Source organism: Neoarthrinium moseri (genome assembly GCF_022829205.1).
Source record: "Neoarthrinium moseri strain CBS 164.80 chromosome Unknown scaffold59_Wmoseri_CBS_16480, whole genome shotgun sequence".
Taxonomy (NCBI): domain Eukaryota; kingdom Fungi; phylum Ascomycota; class Sordariomycetes; order Amphisphaeriales; family Apiosporaceae; genus Neoarthrinium; species Neoarthrinium moseri.
Window position 1 is genome coordinate 187610 of NW_026055173.1, and position 21069 is coordinate 208678.

Genomic DNA, 21069 nt, shown 5'->3' on the forward strand with positions numbered 1-21069 from the left:
CATCAGAGGGCTGTGAATGTCGAGGGCGGAGGACGCCACTTGAAATTGATGACAAGAACACCAAGGTATTGTATACCAGGAACGTGAATGACGAAGAAAGAGAAATAGGCAAGCCGTTCATTTCTGGCTAGAAGATGGGCAGATTTAGGGTGTTCGAAGACATAAGAAGGCTAACGAGGCCTCGTACTCTTCCTGATATTCCCCTCAGTAGGCATCGTACTTGAATATTCAATGTTGAATCGCCAAAACAGGTCTTTAATCAACCCAAGCATTCGTAAGAGGTAGATAGTATAGTCCCTGCGCCACACCAAGCCCAAACGCCACATTCCGTGCGCTCACTATCAGCTAACTATCAATGTCGTCACAACTTTTGGACCGGGGTCCTAGATCCGATATCGAAAGCGCAGCCGCGCTCCTCTACCTCTCACACTGGGTTTCCCGCCGCTGTTCTTTGCAACGCCGAACCCTTTCTCTCCCCCCTCCCACAATCCTCCCCTCCCCGGCAGGCAGAGCGATCTTCGGGATGAGGGATGCCACTCCGCTACGCCATCCCGCCCTCGGCCCTGCTGCGCCGGGCCCTCAGCAGCAACCCGGCGACAACGCAGCAGCTCGCGTGCCACGGTCCGCCGGGACGGGCCTCCTTCCACAGCACCGCGCCGCTGCGCGATGACGAGATCGACGGCGCGACCAACCACTACGAGGCGCTGAAGCTTGCGCCGGGGGCCTCGAACGCTGACATCAAGAAGTACGTCTGTCTTCTTCCTCTCCTTCTCCATCTGGCCCACCCATTGCCTCCCGGGGCCGATGTGAGCGACAAGGGGCCCCCAAAGAACCCCTCTCGCTGACCATCATGGCACGACCCAGATCCTTCTACAGCCTGTCCAAGACGCACCACCCGGACCAGAACCGCGACCCGGGCGCATCATCGCGCTTCGTGCGCATCTCCGAGGCGTACCGGACGCTGTCGTCGCCGGAGCAGCGCGCCCGCTACGACCGCGACGTGCTGGGCCTGTCGCCGCACGGCGGGCACCACGGCCGCAGCGGCCGGGGCTCGTACTCGTCGGCGAACCCGGCGGGCGGGCGCCCGGCCACGGGCCTCAGCCGCCGCCGCACCACCTTCACGGGCCCGCCGCCCAGCTTCTACCGCAGCGGCGGGTGGGGGGCGCACGGGGCGAAGCGCAGCGCGGCGGCCGACGAGTCGACGGGCGGGTTCGCGTCGGGCGCCGGGCCGGCGGGGCCCCGGGACCACCACAACGACGGGGCGTGGGCGGCGGCGTCGTCGTCGTCGGGGGGCTCCAGCACCGGCTTCGGCAGCTTCGGCGGCATGGGCCCCGGCCAGGACCCGTTCCACACCGAGGCCGCGTCGCCGCACTTTGACCGCGAGGGCCACGAGCGCACGGGGCGCCAGACGGAGGAGCACCGGAGCCGGAGCCGCAGGCGGCGCATGGTGGACGGGCAGGAGGTGGATATCGAGCCTGAGAGAGGCGCCACGGGCATGTTCTTCGTTATCGGCGGCGTGCTGGTGCTGAGTTTCATGGGCCCATTCGTGGTTAGCCGGGCCTGGAATAGTGGTGAAAAGAAGCAGAAGTTGCCCAAGGACTGGAACAGAAAGGCGAAAGGGTGACTGAACGGGGAATTTCCGAAGAATCACATTTATCAGAGGTTCCCCCCGAGGAAAGGAGTGGCGCAAAGCCGTGTAAATACGAGGTTTAAGCATGCACATAGAAGGGCGAGCCACAATGGCAGGGCATTGTACAAATAGCATCAAGCGGGCACTGGACAGCATCCAATTGTCATCGAAAGTCGTTCGAATTTCTTCTAATCTACATTCAAGAGAGAAATGTCGCCGGAATGCAGATCTATCTTCTGAGTTATTGTATTACACATTGTGAGGAAATAAGAAGGGGTATAGTCAGAATGCCCAGGTACAAACGCCTTGGCTAAGCAACCGGCCCCTCCTCAAATCAAATCCCCCCCCTAATCTTCTTGTACATGCATTTAACCCTCGAAGGTGAAGCTGACACCAACCTGCAGAGTCTGTTAGCAAAATATCGCATCAAATGAGGCATTGCGGTGCAGGACGAACCTTGTGGGTGGCCTGGTCGAGCTTCTGGGTATCGAAAGAGCCACCGAGACCGAGGGTGACACCGGGGCGGAGGAGGACGTTGTAGGCAACGGCAGCGACACCACGGTCGTTGATCTTGGCCTGTTTGCAGTTGTCAGTGGTTTGGTCCATGCCAGTCAAACGAGTACATTCTGGGGGCGACGCACCTTGGCGAAAGAGACGGGGTCCAGGCGGTACTTGCTGGCAACCTCGAGGCCGACAGCGTTGCCGGTCTTGGAGTTCCAGGTGGCCTTGGCACCAGCCTCGACCTGGCCGTTGACCTTGTGGTAGTAGGAGGCAGCGAAGACGCTCAGGTTGTCGGTAGCAGTGATGGAGGCAGTGTAGACGGGGGCGGTGTAGCCGAGAGCGGCGCTGTAGCCGGTCAGGGCGCCCTTGTTGACGTCGAAGCCGGCGGAGGCACCAGCCAAGAAGCCCTCGTGGCCGACGACGGCATCAACGTTGGCAATGGGGCCCTTTAGCAGGTCGAAGAAGGCACGGCCGTGGAAGATGTTCTGCTTGAAGTGGAGGTTGAGCTTGGCGCCACGGCTCTGGGAGGTGGGCAGGAAGCTGAAGACACCCTCAGCCTTGAGGCCCTTGGCGATGCTGTCGGCCAGCTCGACCTTGGACTCGAGGGCGTTGGCGGTGTTCCATGTCTGGGTCAGGGTGAGGCCTGTTTTGAGAACGCGCCGACACGTGGTTAGCAAAGCCGGGGGCTGATTATCGCGAAACAACAAGGCAAACTCGAGGGGCCAGGCGCGCGGACCGGGCACCGTGATGCGCGATATCGAACATGAGAGGGAGCTTGGTTTTTTTCTCGATCTCTTGTAGTGCGCGCTGCCTTTGGAGCTGGTGCGGGAAGACTCTGAGGAGAAAGAGGAGCTGATGGGTGATTTACCGAGCGACTTGTCTGTGTATTTTCCCTCCAACTGTGGTCACACTCAAGTCAGCCAATGATGCCCCGGGAGCTGTTGCCAGGCAATGCAGTGGCGTAGTTTATCACCACGCCTCGCCATGCCTGGACGGGGGAAGAGGGAAGGGGAACTCACGTTTCCACTGGTGGCCTTGTCGTGGCTGCTCTTGCCGGTGACCTTGAAGGCGACGTTGTTGGGGGTGTTGCTCTTGACCTCGATGGTGCCGGCGGACAGGTGGTAGAAGTCCTTGTTCAGCAGCTGCAATGGTGGTGCACGGTCAGCGGATTGCGTCTTCTCTTGCAGATGTCGCAGCAGTCCGCCATGGGGATGGCGAATAGCTTCATGGCTGCGGGAAATCTGGGGGGTTTCGCAGGTCCCATCTGGACCCGGATGCCGATGCCGATGCCGATGCGATGCGGTTTAAGCTCGCGGCAACGGCAGGGAGGACAGACTTACGTCGTTGGCCGACTTGGAGATGTCAGAGAAGGCAGGGACAGACATGATGGGCGGTCGGTGGCTGGAGGGCTGGAGGGCTGGAGAGGAGTGAGAAGAGGTGATGGGATGTGGATGAAGGAGTTGTGGACTGATGATACAGAAGCTGTCAGAGCCGAGCTGGAGCAGAGTTCTGAAATTTGTTTTCTTTTGGCGGGAAATGCAGGAACGAACCAGGTGTCAGGCCCCCCGGCCCAGGCTGTCCAGCATTGACTGCGACTGCCCCAGGTGACGATGGCCCGCGGGTACGTACCGCTTCGGGTCTAGCTCGGCCCGTCCTCCAATGCGGTTGGACCGTCTGCCCATAGCCCCCATCTGGAAGACAGCCCCCCCTAAGGCGATCCCCCATTCACATTAACCCAGGGGAGCCAGGGCGCTCCTCCCAGGGCTCCACCCCCCAACCGTTCGCCATCCCGCGACAATGGCAGCCGGCGCTGAGGAACGTGTCGCCAATCAACGCCAGGACTGGCCCAATGGCTCACTGGCCGTGCGAGATTGCGGCGACATCTATCATCGCACCTCCAGGGCTCCAGGGCTGTCCCTCATGCTGCCAAATGACCCCCAATGCCCTAATAGTGTGCCCGCCTGGCGTCATGAGGCCGGCCATGCTCCCTCAACAACACCTGGGCACTCACTCACTCCCGTCACTTCACCGAGCAACTCCTCTCGCATTCGACCCGCGCTAGAATGACTCGGTCGTAGCACATGATTCTGATTGCATTGTCACCGCTCCGTGCTATGCTATTGCTAGAACACATGGACCTCTCTCATACACCCGCCCCAGTTTAACCAATAGACGAACCGTTGGTTTGGTTATGCCAACTCTCCACGTCAGCCCCATCCAAGGCCCAATTCCTCGTTATGGCCATGCAAACGCCCGTTGCTAATCTCCCTTGAACTGATGGTGTATATCTACTGTACGATCTATGACCCGACCCATCGGATTTCCCGGGCAGCGAGTCGTCTACCTTGGCTCTCCTCTCGCAACATATTTTTCTGCCTCGAGACTCCAGCGTCTTAGACAGCTGTCTTATACTTCTGGTTGTGGGTCGCAATCGCGCGGCCACTCGGGTCTGTCTGCTTGGACCATGTCGGCGTCCATCTCTCCACGGTACCGGCGCAGTGCGGGGGGAAGTGCTCGTCAAACATGGTGCGGTACCAGTATGCCTCCTTGGTATCCGGGATGTCGGTGCCCCACTCGGGCTTGGGGTTCTTCATCATCTCGTCCGTGACGTGCGCCTCGGCGTTGTCCTTGAGCGCATCGATCCAGCCGTACCCAACACCGTCCGAGAACTGCTCCTTCTGTCTCCAGAGGATGTCGTCCGGCAGGTAGGGCTGCGCAGCCGGGTCGTCCGACGTGTCAAAGGCCTTGCGCAGGATGTACTTCTCGATACGCTCCTGGGTGATCATCTTCTCCGCCGGGTCGATGTTCATGCATGCCTCAAGGAACTAGGAAGACAAATGTCAGCAAATGTGTATGACGAGAGAGAGACCACTTCCTCCTCCGGGAACTCACCTCCTTGTCGAGGAAAGGCACACGGGCCTCAAGACCCCAGGCCGATGTTGACTTGTTGGCACGCAGGCAGTCTGCAAGGTGCAGGTTCTTGACACGGCGGACGGTCTCCTCGTGGAACTCCTTCTTATCCGGAGCGGCATGGAAGTACAGGTATCCGCCAAAGATCTCGTCACTACCCTCTCCACTGAGCACCATCTTGATGCCCATGGCCTTGATCTTTCTCGAGAGCAGGTACATGGGTGTCGAGGCGCGGATGGTGGTAACATCGTAAGTCTCAAGGTGGTAGATCACGTCCGAAAGGGCGTTGAGACCATCCTCGATGGTGAAGGTCATGACGTGGTGCTTGGTTCCCAAGAACTTGGCAACCTTGAGGGCAGCCTCGTTGTCGGGCGAGCCCGGCAGACCGATCGAGAAGGAGTTCAGTTGCGGCAGGTAGGTGACGGTGGACAGAGTGTTATCGTCATCGATACCGACCAGCCCTTCGCCCTTGTCAGGGTCCTCGGTGATGTTGTCGGCGTTGCCGTTGGCAGCAATGGCCAGGGCCTTCATCCGCAGGGTTTCCCGCTGGGCGATGGAGGCGACCAGACTGGAGTCCAGACCACCAGAGAGCAGGACACCGTACGGCACCTCAGCCATGAGCCGTTTCCTTACCGACTTCTCCAGGGACTCGCGGATGAGCGTGAGGTCGAGAGGGGTCTCGGGGATCTTGGAACCTTCCCACCACGACGGCTGGAAGTATCGGTGGGTCTCGCCAGTCTTGGAGTCGTAGACATGGCCGGGAGGGAATGCGCGGATCTTGTCGCAGACGGAGTGCAGGCACTTCAGCTCCGAGGCGAAGTAGACAGCGTTGTTCTCCTTGGAGGACCATCCTTGGTAGAATGTGGTGATGCCGATGGGGTCGCGGGCCGCGATCGTCCGGTCGAGCTTCTTGTCGTACAGCACGAACGAGAACATGCCGTCCAGGTACTTGGGAGCGTCGAGGCCGTACTCCATGTACAGGGGGATGATGACCTCGCAATCCGACGTCGTCTTGAAGTGGTAAGGAGTCTTCAAGTTCTTGCGGATCAGTCTGTGGTTGTAGATCTCGCCGTTGACGGCGAGCACAATGCTCTCGTCGGCATTGGTGAGCGGCTGGGCGCCAGACTCTGGTGTCGTGTGAGCTGATGCGGGTAAAGTAAGGCAAAAGTCGGTTGTGAACCTACCAACACCAACGATGCTGAGACGCTCATGGCACAAGACTGCAAACGCGCAATAGGTTAGTACAGGCGCCGAGGTCAGTTCCTAGAGGAGAGGTCGGCTTACTTGTGTTGTTGGAGATGACGCTTCCACCTGTAACGCGCAGCTGGTCAACATTTGCCGTCCCCTCAAAGATCTGTAGTACACATCCGAGTGTCGGGTGACTCACTCCAGTCGGGGCCTCTGTGCCGGATTCTGCGGGTAGAAACAGGTCAATTGAAGTCGCAGGAGCTGCAGAAGGGGTTTACATACTGCTTTGCAAGTCGCAGAGCCGTCGGCTTGAACTTCTGCACCTCAGGGTGACTGCGCGCGCTCGGTCAGTTACCTGTGTTCTGTCCCCAATCGCGAACGGCGAAAATGTGATTATGGCGGGGTCCCAAAAAATGCCCCTCCAAACCCGCGCCGCAGCGACAGCGGCAGACGCATCGACGTGCAGAGAGAAACTTACCAGTGACAAGCAAAGATGCCACACATCTTGTCTTCCTGGTCTTGTCGTTTCGTTGGATGGCAGGTAAAAAGAAGGTATTCCTATAGCCCGGTCTAGTGTGAAGAAGGTCACGAACCAGTTTCTTAAAAAGTGATGCTCGCTGCAAGTAGTCTGAAGATGCCCGAGGTAGGGGGGGAAGTGTGATTTAGAGTCGCCGCGAGAAGAGCCGTCGAGTCATAAAAAAAATCCGGGCCCTGGAATTGAATTTTGGAAGAGACTAAAACTCCGATACCTAGGGCCCAAGGGGGGCGTGTCTGGAGTCTGGGCAAGTTTGTCTCCCTCTGGTTTCGCCTTTCTCTCGGGACAGGTAACGATTAAGGGACCCGTCACTCGCTGGTGGCTGCTAGTCTAGCGTCATAGTGGTGAGCGCCCGTGGGCCCGATAACCAGCACCCGGTTACGTTGGTCAATATGGTGAGAATGTGAGTCGTCCGTCGCCTCTACGCCCGCCGAGATCGGCGCAGTGAACGCCCGCCGCCCTCTGAGTCCGCGTGGTTGGCTGGAACCCGCGGTCTGGGACAGTCGACGCTCGAATTACCTAAGACGGCGTTGGGTCACTGATAACAGGAACTCTATCCAGAGATTCGAAACGCTTCACCCCTGGCTGACCGACAGATTTCAACACACGTATGAATGCTTTTATGTATGCATGCCTGGGGTTGAGCGAATGCCATCACCCTGGGTTATCTTCAGCAGCCCAAAATACCCTGCGCAGACCGTCATGTCCCATGTCTCTCTCTCTCTCTCTCTCTCTCTCTCTCTCATGTGAAAGTCGGTGTCGACTTGCTTCCTCTCGGGTGCCGATTGACGACGGTGGGGCCTTTGGTCGTTATTCGGGTGTGCCGAGAGAACCGTCGTCATCTCACGTATAGCTCCAAGGATCGCGAGTGCTTGCCTCAAGTCAGAACTTGCCATGGATTGCCCTATGAAATCGATCTATGCCTGACTCCATCCATCCATAACTGCATCTATGACATGGACAGCCCAATGCCTTGCTGCTGGAAATATGTGGCCATGGACTGCCACCATCTCGTAAAGCAGAAAAGCCCATCGCAAGTGGTATCGCATTCCTGAACGCCTCCCTCATGTCATCCCAAAGCTGCCCGCTTCAAAACCTGATGCGCAACTCCCGTCCCCTTGCTCCTCCAAGCGCCTCGTACAGAAACACCTCGATCAGGCCTAGCCGGCCTACGGAGCGTTCTCTCGCACGACGCGACGAACTCGGCGCTCGTACTCGGCCTTGTCTTTCTTGAAAAGATTGTAGGCCTCCGCCTGGGCGGGCGACTCGGGGTTGGGGTTGTCGAGAAGGTCCTGGACACCGAGCGCAATCTGTTTGACGGTGATAGCAGGCTTCCAACCCTCCTCCTCGTTCAGAATCGACAGGCAGACGGTGCCGGACGGGTAGACGTTGGGATGGAAGAGGGGCGGCGTGAACTTGCCTGTAATCACCAGACGATCTTGTCAGCATCGTGGTCGCTCGTAGGTAGCATCGAAGGGGAAGTGGTAGAGAACTTACACTTGGGCGGCTTGGTGGGGTACTCTGGAACAGAGCGAACATTGTCAGCCTGGAGTCCCGCGCTTTGCGTCGCATGAACGTAGGTAGGGCTGCAACTCACCATCCGGGAACGTCATGGTCATTTTGAAAACACCACCCTCCCACAGAGTCTTCTCCTTGCCGGGAATGCCGCACTCCCAGACCTTGAGGTCCATCACGCCATCGGATCGCTTGACGGGTCGGGCCCAGAAGCCGAAGGGGTGGTCTTTCCGCCACTGTTTTCTATAGAATAGCCCAGTCAGTATTCCAGGCGGCACATGGTAAGCCAAGGAGGAGGAGGACGGGGTCTTCAGCCTCGGAGGCGCAAGGAAGATACAACGTACCTCTCCTCCGCGAGTCGCATGTTGCAGAGCGCCATGGCTGCTTTTCGTCTCCGGCGAGGTTGTCCGGCTGGCGAGTCGTTTTCGTCTGATCAAGTCAAGGGACGGAGAAGGAGAGCGGTCCAAAGGTATCGTCCTTGGGGGGCGTTCGGGCGCTGAGACTGCTCAAGTAGTGTTGTTGCGCAGAGGTCGGCCAGACGGGACCAGGTTTGCTCTGGTGAATGGAGTTAAATGTGAAAACTCCGCAGCTGAGGCGCTCGAGGTGAAGACAAGGGAAGAACAAGAGGACGCGGGTCAAGCGGGTCTCATCAAGCAGAGTCGAAGTTGTGTATCGTCAGACGTCGGAAGTCTCCCAAGTAACGCAGTGGCTCTGGCCCCCTCGTGCCGGTTCGATGTGAATCTTTGGCACCAACACCTCGGCGGCGGCGAGACTAGGAGTGAGGCTCCCGGCTCTGGAAGGATCGCCCGCCGCTCTTGGTGGGGCCCTTTTTGGGGCAAGCGCGCTAAGGAGCTGCCTGTCTCACGGCCCGGAATGGCGGGAATAGCGATTGGGCTTAGCGCTGTCCCGGGTGACAGGCACTGGGCAGACCTGCCGGCTTCTGGGGGAGCAGACTCTGGGGACTCTGGGCGGTGATGCACATACGACTTCACCACTTCGACGCTCGCTGCACGCGATGCCAAGAAATGATCGTGACCAGGACCTCCAAACCAGGCTACCTGGACATCTACGCTGGGGAGACATGTTTGGTTTGCCTTTCACCCTATGCTTTCTGTCGCATTTGGTGATTGCCAAACTTAGTCACCTCATCATCATCTCAGTCCCAACACGTTTGTCCTGCGTCAACATCAACCAGATGTCCTTGTGACTCCGAATGTGCGCTGCTCGTGAATGTTAAGAACATGTCTTGGCCGTGTAGTACCTTCCCGTTCGAAGACAAACAACGGCGTCTAGAAAAGCCGATGGATGTAGGATAGCCCTTGAAAAACATCTATTGAGAGTCACAGATGTCAAACTTCATTCATGATAAGCAAGGATTACATGGTCTTGAAGGCCGAAGATTCTTGGGGGAATCGCTTGCTACAAGGGCACCGGACGATTTGTGAATGAAAGCAAAGCGTCGATCATTTTCTAGGTCTGGAGATTGTCACCTGAGTCGTAGGCCATTCCTGAACGTCCCGGGTTGAGGGCAGTGGCAGAAACAAATTAATCAATTTTCTACGTTGGAGGAGAATAATTAATGTATGTCTCACGAGGTCTGGTTGTGCTGACCAAAACTCTCCAGCAGCCTGGGCAACAGGTACTGGTTGTTGTACTCCCACAGAATAGTAGTGAAGTCCGCCGTCCAAGCGCCACCGGTATAGAATGTCGACTTGCGACCCTGGAGCGCGTAAAGCTTCTTGTAGAAACCTGACTGCAGCGTTTCCACCGACAGGTGGGGATGTATACCGATATGGGCCGCGAGGGCCGGGAACTCGAGTGGTTTGCCCTGAGTGTCTTCGATGGTTCCCGCAGCTGCCAACTTGTTGAAAGCCTCCTGAGCCAAAGCCTGCGCCTCAGGGATCTCATCGTCCGCTGTGCCCGTCACTAGCACGCGGAAATTGGAGTCGCCCAAATATTCAAATCGTCCGACGAAAGGGGCGTCGGGCAGTTCGAGCCAGTTGCTTGGAATGACGGAAGTCGGGTAGTTGACAATCGAGTAGTTGACGGGGAGCGAAGGATGTGTAGCGATACCCGCAAAGACAGCACCTTTACCCCAGACCGAGAAGATGTCCTGCTCAGTCTTGTCGAGGTCAAAGGGCGCGAGGTTTTCGGCAGTCGGCGAAAAGGAGATGAGCAGCCGCTTGGCCTTGATCAGAGTGCGCTGTCCACTGGCGCCTTCAACGAGGAGCTGCACGCCGTGGCAGGACCGGTGGGAGGAAACGACAGTACTGGAGTACAGAACATCATCTCCTAAGAGGGCAGCAATGTTGTCATAGAGGTCTTGGTTCCTCTTAGTTGTGGGCACCCACGAATTGGCTTTCCCAACGAAAGTTCTGACGATGGGAGCACCGAATGCTTGCATCACATAAAGCGTAAGTTCGTCGACCACATTTCCCAAACCGAGTCCCGTCACCTGGAAGACTCGAGGCACGATTGCCTCGAGGCCGTACTTCACCACAAAGTCTCCGAAGGGCAAGAGCAAGTCTTCGGGTACATCTTGTGCTGGGAAATTGGCATACGAAGGAAGGAATAGGTCCTCGTAACGCTCGCAGATCTCCAAGTACTTCTCAAGTGCGGCGGTCACGTTTGCCGCAGCAGGGGCTACATAGCCGTCAAGGACAGAGCCGGTCTTGAAGTCAGCAAATGTGGTTGTCAAGGAGAGCCGGACGGGCGTCTGGAGAGAGACATTGAAGCGGGTGAAGAACGCCTCCGCGCCCCCATACTCTGTGTACGAGTTGACGCCATAGTCGTAGGGTTTTCCGGAAACTGGGTCAATGTATGTTTCAACATGGCCACCCTAAGAGAAGAGGCTTGTGTCAGCGAACAGCCACATGCATGTCGACCGGAGAATTATATAGGCCTACCAGATTCTCCTGTTTCTCGACAATGACCACAGTCTTCCCATAGTCCTCCCGCAGTCTCACAGCCGCATGTGCCCCAGAGGCACCACCGCCCAGAACAACCACATCTTTGTGTATGATGTGGTTCGCTGCACTGTCAGGGATCGCTGCCGCCGCCACGGTTGTCGCTGCGAAAAACAGCTTAGCTGCGTTCATGCCGACTGAGACGTGCATCCTGGAGTTGGCTGGGGAAACGAGTGAAGGAAACCAGGCGCGGTTTGCGAGTTACAGTTCAAGGTGTACCGCAAATCACAGACGCGGGATATTAAGTAGGATGCTGCATCACGTTACTATGCAACCCTCGGTTCCATCCCCCCCTTGCATTGTGCAATTTTACATATCGGACGCACAGCAGCGGCACGGAATACCCTGGAGGTGCGACCTTGCCGTATCCGATCGCTGACAAGATGACATGAAGCGATTCATCACTTTTGTCATGGTTGTGATCAGGATCAACCGCGTTCCCTCACCATCGGTATCCCAAGCGAGAGTCGAGCCTGGAGCATTCCGACATTCCGATGTCCTTGTGGCCCCTGTTCACCACCCCCGACGTTGTGGATAGTTTCTGCAGCATATGGGATTCCCCACTCTACGCGAGCCGTCCCTCAGGGGCCGTCGAGCCAATGGGAATACTCCCATTGTTCTTAATCCCAGTCCTATGCAATCCTCCTATAATGACAATGCATTGGCCCACTTGGCAAGTTCCTTCCAGCACTTCCAGGCCCAGCCGAGGCCGTTACGATGTCGAGAAAACTCTGCTGGGTGGCGTGAGATGGAACGAGATTGTAGGTTCCGTTGTTCAAATTTCCGAGATTCATAACCAAGTGCAAATGATGAATCCCAAAGCGTAGAGAAGCGGCGCAGTTCAACTTGTAATAGGCCTCCGTTAAAGCGAGAACGAGTTTTCACTAGTATACGCTAGACCTCATCCGTGTGCCAGTATAGCAAAGGTGTGAAGGACGCCTCGCCTTGATATTGATGCAGCAGGGTTCTTCAGGAACTACTATTTGCTTTATTAATCCCACGTCCTGCGCCTGGAAGAACTTGCATGGGCAACTCTAGCTTCAGCATGTCGACCGGTCGGTGATTGCCGCTTCTGGATCCTGCCCCTGAATCCCTGCTGTTGTCAGAACGCTTGCAGCCGGTGAAATATCTATCCGTCCCAAATGCTGGAGATTTTGGGCCATTCAGGTTCTAAAACTTGGTAGGGTCTAGACGCGTTGATTGTCGCATGAGGGGAGATGCAAATGCGCCTTCCTGGCTGGGAGAGCAGTCAGTCGTGATGCAAAGATGCAACTGCGAGTAAGCATTCTCTGCCTCAAACATGCCTTCAGCTAGACGCGATCCAATAGTTTCCTTGAGTGTGAGGCTTGACAACTAGCAAGAGTGCTGTATGCTGCGAAATAGCATATATCCGGTCATGATGTTGTAGCTTACAACGAGCATATGTAGCCCAATCAACCTGTTTCATCCGCGTCGATGGTGCTGCATCGAATCCCTCCAAGTCACCAGCCTGCGAGGAACAGGGGTATCATTTGCATGCTTGCCGGACGGTCGGGTCCGCTACTTTAGTCGCTACTTTAGTCGTTGATCTCCCGTACACTTTATTCGCTCCTCTTCTCTGCTACCAAATTACTCATGCCAGTTAAGGCTGGATTGTTGGCAATAATGAATCTCCCAAGAGCTCCAGATCCTGCCTATGCGGCGGAAAGCAATACCACCTGGATCGTCACCGTCGTTACCATCTTCCACGTGATCGCGTTGTCATGCGTGGCCCTTCGGGTATATGCAAGAGCCTTCGTGATCAAGAAGCCGGGCTGGGATGATTTGATGATGGTCTTGTGCACGGTGAGGCACTCCTAACGTCGAACCCTGTACAATCTTGCAGTAATAACTAATTATCATACCATGCTGCAGCTCTGCACGATTGGAGGATGGTCAGTCTTCATCATACAGTCTTACCACGGACTCGGTCGTCATCAAGATACTATATCTCCGCCCGACCTCATTATTTATAGCCAGGCCGGGCTCTGGCAGTCCATCATATCAGCGGCATGGGCGCTCACGTTCCTGAAAATCTCAATCGCCCTCAATTTGCTCCGTATCGGGTCGAACAGTCGATGGTACATTTGGTCGTTATGGGCAACGATAAGTCAGTGTTCTCAAATCCTATCTCTCACAACAGGGCGCTGACTCAAATACAGTCCTGAATGTCATGAACTGCATTAGCGGTACTTTCACCTTCCTCCTGTATTGTCGCCCCCTTCCTAGGTACTGGGACAAAAGCATTCCGGGCAGCTGTGCCCCCATCATTGTCATGATCACGGGCGGTCTAGTGAACACAGGTATGGCTCCATCGCTCCTGAAGAAGTAACCTTTCGACTAACCCCCTTCTCAGCGGTGAATATCTTTACAGATATAGTCCTGGCAACGCTGCCAGTGCCAGTCATATGGTCACTAAACTTGAATCGTCGGAAGCGTTTGTCCGTCATTGGCATTTTGAGTCTCGGATGGGTGTAAGTCCTAGCCGCCCGATCTACTATCGCATGCCTCATGGCTAACAGACCGTGATAGCGCCGTGACATTTGGCATCGTCAAATCTGTGCATCAGATAGCATATGGCTCAGTGACGGATAAGTCGTTCAAGCAAAGCGTCCAGTTTTGGGGTTTGTGAGTGTTATCCATCGATCAGTAACCCCCCTTACTCTTTTCTAATCGCATTGTCTTTAACCAGTTTGCAACTCCAAGTCGGCATCATGGCCGCGTGTGCACCATCCCTAAGACCATTGTTCGGTCGGTTCCTTAAGCTTTCGACGAACGACAAGCTCAACCAATATAACAGCCAGTCGCGGCAGTACAATGCCGGGCTTGTAACTATTGGTGGCACAAACGACCAGCGAAGAAAGTCGATCCGGCCACAATCCGCCGAAGATAATCAAAGCGACATAAGCTTGACAATCATGAAGGGGGGCACCACTGTCAATGTAGGCGAAACATTTTATAGACATTCAGATACGGGATCTGGGAGTGAGGAGAGAATTTTACCGCACACGGCGCGGGGAGCCGAGTATAGCTCTGGTGGTGTCTTGCAGATGGAGAAAACTACCAATCCGCAAGCTCCGCCGGGTTCGGCACATTGAACAATCCGGAAATTTACAAAAATAGAAATAGACAACTCCAACCACTTTCAGGCCTTCCGGGAGGATGGGACATCTAGAATGATTCTATTCTAAGCGAGAAGTTCAATTGCGAGCGCCGCTTCTCGTTTCTTCACGCTCTGGGAATATTGTAAGGGTGACGTGTATAATCTGACCTATATCTACCTTTCAGTATTAGAGTTTATTATAGGGCGTCTATAGCAGAAGTTGGCCGCCAATTGGTCCGGGCGCACCCTGTTGCTGCTTGACGGAGCAGTACGTCCGCCTATGACATGGTCGGGACGTACAAGTAGGTCGCGAATCACTAGATCAGCTCCAATGAAAATACACAACTTGCTCCGCGACTGGATCACGACCAGCCGTAGACTACGGAGCCTACCATTCACTTGGGTTAGTTCATCCAATGGCGTTGAGTAAAAGTGGGTCCGTACACATACGTCACTGCGAGACAAAAGTGTCGCACATTGGCAGTCATGCGCTGAAACTCTAAATCATTGCAGTAAACAGAACACCCATGGCTCCTTGACCTTCACACAATATCGCCGCAGCAATCATATCCTCGCAGACTAGATTCTGCTACATCATGCGGACGGGCTGTCGCGCACTTCTTCAAACATGGCACCTAACCAGGTGACAATACCTCGAAAGCCAGTGCCGCGGCCTGAACCAAGGAACAAGCGCACCGTAAAGCGCAAGAGCCCAAGACTAACAACGTTATTATCATCTGCTTTCGCGGCAATACTTCTCTTTACGGTCCTTCCTTGGGCTCGTCGTTGGTTTCTATCTGGTGCCGCTATCCAGAGTTTTCTCCTTCTCTTCACCCACCGTGGCGATGATAGCGCATTCCCGTCCATCCCTCTATGGACGAGGCTTTCCACACTCAACCTAATATACGCAGTCTGCTCCACGTCATGGCTACTTCATGGGCTGTTCGTATCTGTGTGTTATCCAACCATACTGCTCACGAGCTTGACCCATTTCCCTTGGGTTGGTGAGCTTTCCCGCAAGCTCATGAGGAAGACTTTTGGTCGGTATGGCCATTTCATCCGGGACAAGCTTGCGCTGTTCAATCTGCCTGCCTTGGAGATAGATACAGAAGTCGACGGGCTTTTCGTGCTGAGAGGGGTGACGATCAGTTTCTCAACCCTATCCATCGTAGGACATGGCGTGGAATGCGGTATGTTGCCATTACATCAAAACCGAGCTTTGCACGCGTGGCTCACAACATGTACAGGAATCAAGCTCGCCAAGGATATTGAGCTAGCAATATATGTGGACGAAGTTGTTGTGAATCTCTTTCGCCGCATCGAAATTGGCGACGTTTATGCGAATGTCAAGGGAGGAAAGTTCGAGATGACCTTTGGTGGACTCGACGATGACACGACGGACGACACCGCCAGTCTCGACAGCTTTTTCGTGGGCGACACCCCTTTGCTTCGGGCTGCCTCCGCTGGCACTGATGGTTTCAAGAACCGGCCAAAGCTGAGGGAATCTCTCACTGGTGTCAGCTTTATGCAAGACTCCTCCCCTCGCGCCGGCCTCGACGGGGTTACTAGGTTATCACCGGATGAGGATGAGGCTGAAAAGGACTATCATGAACTCCTTACTGATATCAAAACTACAAGTGCAATCCACAAAGCACGCCGACAAGCCCTTCAAAAGGCCACAGAAGAACAGAGATCGGCCTTGGACGATGTTAAGAACATGCGTGCGGCCATCAATGCGGAGCTTCATAGCTTTCCCTCCATTTCCCACTCACCGACGCGGTCTGTCCGCGTTTCAATGTTACGGACAATGTCGCCACCGTGGGTACGTGAGTTCCAACATCGACTGCCATTGCTCCTGCGACTTCTACTAGCTCCAGTCAGCTACCTCCATCCTATAAAAATATCATCTATCAATGCTGCAGGGTCTGGCAAATGGGTTTCTTCACTCCTACAACATGAGATCTTCGCAGAACACACCGAGACCAACGCAGAGCTGCGGAGACTTCATCGGAGAACCTCAGCATGGCTAGCAGATACCACCTTCTCATTACAGCTCGTAGATGTGGACGGTCTCGGGCAAGTTCCTCTGAGCACCTATTTTGACATTGTGACCTACTTGAAGGTTCATGACGTCGTCGCATATCGGACTGTTCAGGAACACGGCACAATTGCCCAGGTGGTGCGTGTGGGCGGAGCCGACGCAACGTTTAGAATTCCTTCCTACTTGCTTCCACACCATGAACATTGCATACCCCCGGAGCCCAGTACGGAGGACAAAGAGCAGCTAGAGATCGACGTGACTGAAGCGGACGGCATTCCGCAGACAGTACGTGCAAAGAAGCTGCTCAAGAAGGCACAGAAGGACCAGACTTCCATCGAAATGAGCGTTCACGCTCAACTACCGGCCACATTTGATCAGAGCATGCTGAACTTCGTGGCAGCGGTAGTAAAGGCCACGAAGATAATCGAACTGGAGGAGGAAGCTCTTGACATAGACCCAGAAAGCCCACCTCAGCCCAGTCCAGCTCCTTCGCCTCCACCTGAAGCTGACAGCACACCACCAAGCTCACCAGTCAAGGCAAGTATGGGCATCAAAGAAGCTGTGAATGTCAAGATGCTGGCACGGAACATCAGGCAGAACCTGAAGGATGGCACGTATAACAGCAACATAAAGGACTTCGTGAAAGAGGTCCACAAAAACACCCGAGACGGTATGAGGAAGCATGCGGTCGGGACTCTCATCAATGATCGCTGGATTGCAAAGCTGGTCGGAAAGACTGCCGCAGCATTGCAGAAGGCACAGGTAAGCAAACAAGGACAGGAAATATCTATCCCCGTAGGACATATGCTAACTTACCATCGTGCTTTAGGGAGACATAGGTTACACCGGAGGGATTCCTATTCCGCTAGCACCTTATAGAGGTAGCAAGGATCTGCCAACAAAGTTGTTACCTTGATTGCTTGCCGTACCTCCCCGAATGACCCTGCTTGGGCGATACAATACAGGGGCGCCACGAAGTAGGATCACCTAGCTGTGAAAGCCTTCGGTTCATTTTACCGCATGATCAGGGCGAGGACCTGGCGGCATCTCACATGACTTCTGGACGACAGTCTTGATTGATTCGGCAGTTCGAAATAAGACGCCATCAAAGTGAAGTGGTTATAGAATAGATTCAATTCATACCAGGACTTGATATTCCTGAGTAGTCAGACAGAGGGGCAAGGGCAGGGGCTCACATGGCCGTGGAATACAGACCACTATCAGTTACAAGGATGTATCATCAGCCTCGAGGAGGGTGGAATGCCAATCTTCAAATATTCTGCTCTATGATACCCTTTGCTAAAGATAACAATTCGAAGAATGATTTAAAAGAGAAGTGATTTGGCTGCACTTCATTTCAGTTAACGATTTGAAATACCAAAGAAGGCAGACTGACGTGCCACTGACCGTCCTATAAAATCATCGATATGCGCCATTCCATCATATCACCCTAGAAACCTTCAGAAACTTCCCAAGATTCCCTCAAACAGCATTTGCATCCTAGAATCGAATAATCCTTTGCATCTCCCCGACGAATTTCCGTATAAAGATATAGTCAATTCTTTACCCACCACAGGCGCCAGACGATACACAAGAACAGGGGCCAATCTGAAGCGCATCGCAGACCGCTATATCAATGATTAGTCGCTTTCATCTGGATCGTCCTTGAGCTAGACTGACCTTCGATTCCGACCTTGATCTGCTCGAACTCATCGCCATTGGTCTGCGCCAGCGCACACCCGTAGCACAAAGCGAACGTCGTAATGCCGCCCATGACAAGCGCACCGGCCGCCGTGCAGTAGGCGTCTTCGACGAGCTCTCCAGTCATGTTCTCGGATCTATCCGGGTTGGTGCCCGGCGCCGGGTCACCGGGGCACGTCGTGATATCACCGAGAGTGCCCTGCTTCTCGCCGTTAGTCAGGTGGCAGCGCACGCCGTCCAAGCCTAGGCACTCTGCGCAACTTAAGGTATCGCCATCCGAGTCGGCAGAAAAGGTTGCCAACGGACCTTGAACCTAAGTTGTAGTTTTTATGTAAGTTCTGTCTACGGTGATGGCAATATGCGAGATATGGGGATGGAGATCTTCTTTGAAATGTCATTCGTTTTGAGGATCCTTTTCGGGACCGATTTGAGCTCGCTGTTATATTGCATTGACGAGGAAGGGTATTGTGCGACTTACATAACATCGTTTAGTTATTCGCTTGGCGCTTGGTAATTTGTAGTAATATGGATAAATATTTGTTGAGGATTTGAATTCAACGATGTCATAAGGTGATCGGACCTTACCTTATGAGGAGCCAGCCGCGCTGAAACGGGTGGTTGCTCCCAATCCGTATATCATTGGACGAGAGCTTCCCAAACTTGCCACAGATGGAGGTGGTGTATAGAGGCTTAAGGTGTACTATTTCTACATTGCTCTAGTAACCCATGCTGCGTCAAAAACATACTCCGTAACTTGAAACATGTTGAAACGGCTATCGAGGTTGCTGATCTTCTCCCGTTTTCAGTAATGATGAAACCATCAGATAATTCACGTCTGAGTCTCATTTGCTACTTGAATGGAGCATTCCACTTGTCGCTTTGAATGTTTTCCAGGGTATGCTCTACAGCCACATAAGGTTGTCTCCATTTGCTTGTCTTGGTAGGACGAAGTTCTCTGTATTATTAAGGAAAAGGAGCTTAGATGAAGTTGTCGAAGTGTCCATGTCATATTATATCACTTCAATTGGTGAAGAATGAAGCCTTATATGAGAGGTGTCTTTAACGGGGTTCGAGGCCTGAAGAAACTCTGGACTCAGAGCATCCTCATTGGCATTCAAAATATAATGGTAGTTGGAAACACATGTTTCAGGATCAAGTAGATGGCCATCAAGTTTTATTTCAATCTTACTTTGGAAACGAGAGGAAGTCAACCTTCAATGCAGTACAAAGGGAACCCGTATCAAAACCACAACTCATTTCGGATCTGCCCTTTCGGAAACGTCATGAAGCTGTGGCTTACTTCCACTCCAAGCCTGGATCCCAAATCATCTTTCACCCAAGCCGGCCTCAAGAAAATAGTCTGGGTGGCTTAGGAGGTGCACTCGCTCCAGGAGCTCTGAACACATTTTCTCATCAGTACTTCACTTCCGTGACAATACGATGGCCAGGATTGAGCGAGCCGAGTATATTGAGGGAACTTACGCAACAGGTCTGCATTCCTGGGTTGGAAGACCAAACTCCGCAGGCGATGGTCTCGGGGGACGGGTTGCAGTCTCTTCCAGCAGGTTGGTCCTAGATGGAACTAGCTTTCAGCGCTCCGATCTTGTTATGTGGTATACGCTATTGCCTCCTCCATGGTCGGCGCGAGGCATCGCCTTCCAGATGACTCACATGGCAACCAGCAAAAGCTGGGGCGACAAGGCCGGCCAGAAGGAAGAGTGCCTGGTAGAACTGCATTGTGGTGGGGGCTCGTAGTGATCTTTCTGTGCAAGGAGCTGTTGAGAGTTCGATTCGTTGATGTCGATAACGGATTGCAAGCCATGAGAGGTGCTCATTTGCCCTTTTATATTCCGGTTCCAACATCTAAGGCTACAACAAATTGACACAGCCGAACGAATTGCGGTAGAATGACTTGGCGTGATACTTGAATTTCCACGCCGAGTTACGTCAGATTCCTCGTTGAACCGTAAGCCGCAGTGGTTTCGTGTCAACTGGTTAGTTCCTCATCGTTCCTTTGGAAAGTTTGCAGTGTCTCATACAGCACTCTGACTGATCGCCAAAGCCTAGTAGAAGCGCTATTAGGGTTTAAATGACTATCGCGGTCCCTCTCTTGGCTTTGGCGAGTTGATTAATTGACCCAATGGGTGACGTTGCTATAGCATAGTTTTGTCTATTCTAATCCGTCTGCATCTCTGCTTGAATTCGATCTCTAAGCGCTGGTTTCAAAGCTGGCATGTCATGGTATGCCAACCACTAGATCATGTGTGATTGAGCACAGCGTTGAGTCTAGATGTACAAGTGAAACGAGCTTGGCTTAGATCAGCAGTGAGGTAGTCCCTTCAGAGACCGCAGAGGGTTGAAATGATTCAAATTGAAGAAGTACAATACTGACTAACAAACGCAAGTCAGCTTTTCGTGTGGCTCCGTGTGCGGGCTGGACTCCGAGAAATAAAGCTCTCAGCTTGAGTACATCGACACCTGTATAGTTGACTACTTTGAACTGATCCAGTATGTCGACTTACCCTCACAGTTCCATCCAGGCGCTTTACACCTGGTTTATCAAGATGCACGTCGTTTGACGGAAGACTTCAGCGTCTAAGTTGTGTTATAGACCGCAACAAGCATTGCGAACTCACCCTAGGTTCTCTCGGCAAGTGACAAATAAGCTTATGTGACCTTATCCTGAGAACATCATGTAGACGTACAAAGTATAACATGATGATTGATCGAAAGGGAATACATCGCAAGTCATGGGAAGAAAATCTAAAGTGACGTATTAGCGTGGAAGAAGACAGAGTAGCAGCAATATCTGTTCCAAACGTGGCCATGCGCTGGGCTGAGTTCTTGTTAGCTGGGTGACACACACCAACGTGAAATGTGAACCCTTGAGACTTATGTCACGAAGTCGATTTATCAAGATAAGAATGAGACGCAATTGACTGGTTTCATCATCTCCAGATC

The 21069-nt window shown here is 53.8% G+C and overlaps 7 protein-coding genes across 7 annotated transcripts; 3 read left to right on the forward strand and 4 right to left on the reverse strand.

Annotated features, from left to right (window-relative positions):
- Positions 1-530: 530 nt before the first annotated feature.
- On the forward strand, positions 531-1624 carry JN550_010844 (uncharacterized protein; the record flags this gene model as incomplete). Its single annotated transcript, XM_049309144.1, has 2 exons — positions 531-745; positions 865-1624. The coding sequence occupies 2 exons, from the start codon at positions 531-533 to the stop codon at positions 1622-1624; spliced, it is 975 nt and encodes a 324-aa protein (XP_049167234.1).
- A 374-nt stretch (positions 1625-1998) lies between these two features.
- JN550_010845 (uncharacterized protein) lies at positions 1999-3516 on the reverse strand (the record flags this gene model as incomplete). The annotated part of the gene is made up of 5 exons (XM_049309145.1): positions 1999-2028; positions 2087-2206; positions 2272-3030; positions 3151-3372; positions 3472-3516. 5 exons carry the CDS (start codon positions 3514-3516, stop codon positions 1999-2001), a joined length of 1176 nt encoding a protein of 391 aa, XP_049167235.1.
- Positions 3517-4524: 1008 nt separating this feature from the next.
- On the reverse strand, positions 4525-6733 carry JN550_010846 (uncharacterized protein; the record flags this gene model as incomplete). Its single annotated transcript, XM_049309146.1, has 6 exons — positions 4525-4956; positions 5024-6261; positions 6326-6352; positions 6429-6454; positions 6512-6562; positions 6708-6733. 6 exons carry the CDS (start codon positions 6731-6733, stop codon positions 4525-4527), a joined length of 1800 nt encoding a protein of 599 aa, XP_049167236.1.
- A 1200-nt stretch (positions 6734-7933) lies between these two features.
- Positions 7934-8658, reverse strand: JN550_010847 (uncharacterized protein; the record flags this gene model as incomplete). The annotated part of the gene is made up of 4 exons (XM_049309147.1): positions 7934-8184; positions 8262-8285; positions 8362-8522; positions 8624-8658. 4 exons carry the CDS (start codon positions 8656-8658, stop codon positions 7934-7936), a joined length of 471 nt encoding a protein of 156 aa, XP_049167237.1.
- A 1209-nt stretch (positions 8659-9867) lies between these two features.
- On the reverse strand, positions 9868-11395 carry JN550_010848 (uncharacterized protein; the record flags this gene model as incomplete). Its single annotated transcript, XM_049309148.1, has 2 exons — positions 9868-11118; positions 11186-11395. 2 exons carry the CDS (start codon positions 11393-11395, stop codon positions 9868-9870), a joined length of 1461 nt encoding a protein of 486 aa, XP_049167238.1.
- A 1494-nt stretch (positions 11396-12889) lies between these two features.
- On the forward strand, positions 12890-14361 carry JN550_010849 (uncharacterized protein; the record flags this gene model as incomplete). The annotated part of the gene is made up of 6 exons (XM_049309149.1): positions 12890-13069; positions 13139-13373; positions 13426-13566; positions 13620-13737; positions 13796-13891; positions 13956-14361. 6 exons carry the CDS (start codon positions 12890-12892, stop codon positions 14359-14361), a joined length of 1176 nt encoding a protein of 391 aa, XP_049167239.1.
- A 633-nt stretch (positions 14362-14994) lies between these two features.
- On the forward strand, positions 14995-17323 carry JN550_010850 (uncharacterized protein; the record flags this gene model as incomplete). Its single annotated transcript, XM_049309150.1, has 3 exons — positions 14995-15556; positions 15614-17169; positions 17237-17323. 3 exons carry the CDS (start codon positions 14995-14997, stop codon positions 17321-17323), a joined length of 2205 nt encoding a protein of 734 aa, XP_049167240.1.
- Positions 17324-21069: the final 3746 nt, after the last annotated feature.